Raw genomic sequence first — 3560 nt, 5'->3', positions numbered from 1 at the left:
GCATTCCTGTTGCCATTGTTGTCATCTGGCTTTTAACTTACAGGATACAAAAGATTTGCAGGAGTACTTGCTCATCTGATATACTTTACTGGTTGGTTCTTCTAACATGAAACACCGTTTTGGTTGTTCTTTTGAAACTATTTTGAAATGTTCAGGGTTTTTTCCCTTGAATTTTGCACTGTCCTCAAAAGCAGTTTAATCATTTTATTCTGACAGATATTTGGAGCATATGCTACACATCCTTTCAGGTTTAGTGACCATTACTATGGCACTGGTGAAACATTCCTCTACACATTCAGTCCAAATTTCAAGGTAAGTTGGTGTTCGCTTTCTCAAATAAGGTTTTTGGGTTCCACTTCTGAAACACTCATGAGATTTTTATGAAGACAGTATATTTGAGTTTAGAAGATGCGCCAGCTGTTGATGAATGCAGTTAATCATTCATTGCTTCAATGCGATGTTTTAAGCAAAAGTGGCTGTAATTATCTGAAGTGCTGAGAGGACAGTCTGTAAGGGTGAGGAGCGGGTTTTAAGTGGATTGAAGGGGGAAGCAGAGAGGATTAAGGAGTGGACTGTCAAAGACTCACCTTGGAAGGCAGTCATATCAAGAATAGGGAAAATTTCACAGGTGCTTAGGATCAGAGTGACAACAAACCAGAGATAAGAGTGCTACTGAAATGCCTCTTAATGTTCATGGCTTATGCATTTTTCAATATTGAACACATTGTTCCTTTTTAACAGAATGCCTGTTGATTTAGAGATGCAAGCAGAATTTTAAAAAGGGTTAGGGTGCCTTGTTCATAGTTTTAAATATTTACTGTTCCTTTACTTTATACCTGTTACCATTTCCTCCTCCCCCTTCAAGAAATAAAATAAAATAAAATATGACCACGCCAAAAAATACAAGCAAAGAGTCGGTCCCCAGTAGTTTTAGAGTACCAGAATCCTCACAAGTTCAAATATATTTGTTTTTTTTGCCGCCCTCAGGTATTCAAATGGAGTGGAGAGAACACCTATTTCATCAATGGAGACACCAGCTCTCTGGAGCTTGGAGGTGGAGGGTGAGTGAATGTTTGGTTTTCAAATCATGTAGGGAACTTCTTGGTTTTTTAAAATTAAAATAGGGACAATGGTAGTTGCAAGAAAAACTAATCAGTAAAATGGCTTTACTTTTAGTAAACTGTTTAGGGCAGATGCCTCAGCAATCTGATTTCTGTTACAGACCCAGAGCAATGTCCGTTGCTTAAAGACAGTGAATGATGTTAGGCAAGTAGGGTTTGTTGGGTTTTTTTGTTGTTTTGGATTTTTTTAGCTAGGCAAAAACCAGATGTTGTGGGTAGATACATGTCTCATGGCTGAAGAGGTTTGCCACTGGAAGATAATCTCTAATGGCAGTTTTGCCATCAGCTTCTAAGCTTTCTCACATGGTCCCTATTAAATTGTCGTTATTCTGTTGATACACAGAGCAAGGATACAGACAGTGCTTAATTGGTTCCTAAGTTTCAAAGGTCAGTGGGTACGAAATCAAGGGCTAAGGCTATACGACTAACTAAAGCTGACTGCAGGCTGCACCACAGGACATCTGGGCATGGTTTGCCCAGGGAGTGCCTAAACACCCCTCCTCCTACTGCTAAACCAGAAGGGGCCGTGTCCACATCCAAACAGCCAGGGAAGTGACCTGGACATCCACGCCCTGGTGTCGGCCACAGCCACAAACAGCGGTGCAATCAGCCAAATGGCATGGCGGGCTACAGGCACGCGTTCAGTCCTGTGCTCTGCCCCGCTCGCTGGCGCGAACAAAAGCAAGGGGACTGCTCCGCAAGCTTCTTGGCAAGTGCTTTGCCAGGGTTGAGCTCTTCCCATCCGGTCTAAGAGGTCCTCAAAATTACCTAGATTCCTCCATATCAATCCTCTGGTTGTTTGTACAGCTTCCAGTATTTTTACTATGATATATAACCTGAAATTTGTTCTGTATTTCCTCTTTAGTGGTCGGTTTGGCTTATGGTTAGATGCAGATTTGTATCACGGGCGAAGCAACTCCTGCAGCACCTTTAATAATGACATCTTATCTAAGAAAGAAGATTTCATAATACAAGATGTAGAAGTATGGACATTTGAATGAAATACTGACTGCCTTAAGGACTGGATCCATTAGGCACTTAAAAGCTAACTAGAAGGTGCAGGCTGCCTCACAACGTTACACGCTTTTTCCTCAAGTTTGTACCAGAGCATGACTACGCAAAAAAAAATGCAACCAACCCAAGAAAAAACAGAGCTGGTTTTGAGAGGTAGGAAGAGACAGAACAGTAAGAGATCAGTCTGAAGTGTTTTTTACTTCCTCCTCCATCAATGATATGATGCTTATGAAAACATTCATGGTGTATAAGTTGAAAACTTTTTCTGTAACTGTGAAAAAGATCCTGTGGGAAAACTATAACTATCTAGTACATTCCGTGTGTATTTATGTTCGACATACAAATGCTAACCAAAAATAAAAGGTTACTTTACCAAAATCTACAGCATACTGTTTGCCATGGAAAAGAATCAGAAATAGGTGTACACAGCACTTAAGGGAACATGTTTTTTAAATCTTTTTATTTATTGTTATTGTATAGCAGATTTTTTTTTTTTGTGAATGTATTAGCTATGAGGTTTTTTTCTTTTAACATTTCAAATCTACATTTGATAAATAATTACCATTCAGGTAGGTTTCTTATGCATTGCCATTTATTCTGAATCAATTTATTTGATTTCTGAAGTTAATTTTTATATTTTTATTTTGTAAATGAGATTTGGTTTTCATTTTACCCTGATTAGAGAGGGTTTGTTTTCTGGCAGAAACACTTGAGTGCATAATTCTGTTTTGTTTGGGTTTTTTTCTGAGATGAGGGAGAAGGTGGATGGTGCTTCTTATTAACTCTTCTGCCACATTCCTGTTAATAGATTATTATTTTGGCAAGTGTGTGGAGATACTGGGCAAACTGCCACTCAGTATAGACTGTATCAGCTCTGTTGCAGTCAACAGAATTGGGATGGCACGCTCTGAGCATCTGCCCTAGTATTATTTGACTGTTTACGAAGGACATTTCTAAGACAGAATTTTTCTGTATCACCACCAAATGATTCAAAATAAGCCACCCACTGTGCTTTTATGAGCATTTCTCTACAAATTGAACAATAACTGCTTTGTTAGGAGAAAATACAACTGAGATTGAGAAGAATGCTATTTCCTTAACAGGCCAGGTCATGTTAGTGTAATACTTGTTTTCTTAGTAATTATATATATGATTTCCTTCCCAAAAAAGATGTGAAGCAGCAGGCTGGCTTAGTATTTGACAGGCAACGAAATACTCTGCTTTTTATGAAATAATCAGGTACTTTTCCCCCTCCACCCTCAACACTGAAAAGAAAAAACTGCATGTTACAAAACAAAAATTGCAGTAAATAGGAAGAGTGTGACAGAGGACTGGCAATCCTCACTATTTGCTAAAGAATTCTGCTTTCCCATTGAGCTGTGGTTTTGTTTACACAATCCAGACCTAACCAACATCAGGACGCTG

General features: G+C 38.9%; 1 protein-coding gene across 2 annotated transcripts in view; it reads left to right on the top strand.

The window, feature by feature from the left end:
* LOC104626294 (nuclear receptor coactivator 7-like) overlaps positions 1–2513 on the top strand; it is a 17009-nt gene extending 14496 nt beyond the window's left edge. For both annotated transcript variants that reach the window (XM_010294180.1, XM_010294181.1), the window contains 3 exons: positions 217–312; positions 988–1061; positions 1987–2513. In XM_010294180.1, coding sequence (XP_010292482.1) covers positions 217–312; positions 988–1061; positions 1987–2122 — 306 coding nt within the window. In that variant the 3' untranslated portion in view covers positions 2123–2513. The remainder of the gene's footprint in view (positions 1–216; positions 313–987; positions 1062–1986) is intronic.
* Positions 2514–3560: the final 1047 nt, after the last annotated feature.

The sequence above is a fragment of the Phaethon lepturus genome, unplaced genomic scaffold, assembly GCF_000687285.1.
Source record: "Phaethon lepturus isolate BGI_N335 unplaced genomic scaffold, ASM68728v1 scaffold43509, whole genome shotgun sequence".
Lineage (NCBI taxonomy): Eukaryota > Metazoa > Chordata > Aves > Phaethontiformes > Phaethontidae > Phaethon > Phaethon lepturus.
This window is presented reverse-complemented; position numbering and strand designations above follow the sequence as displayed.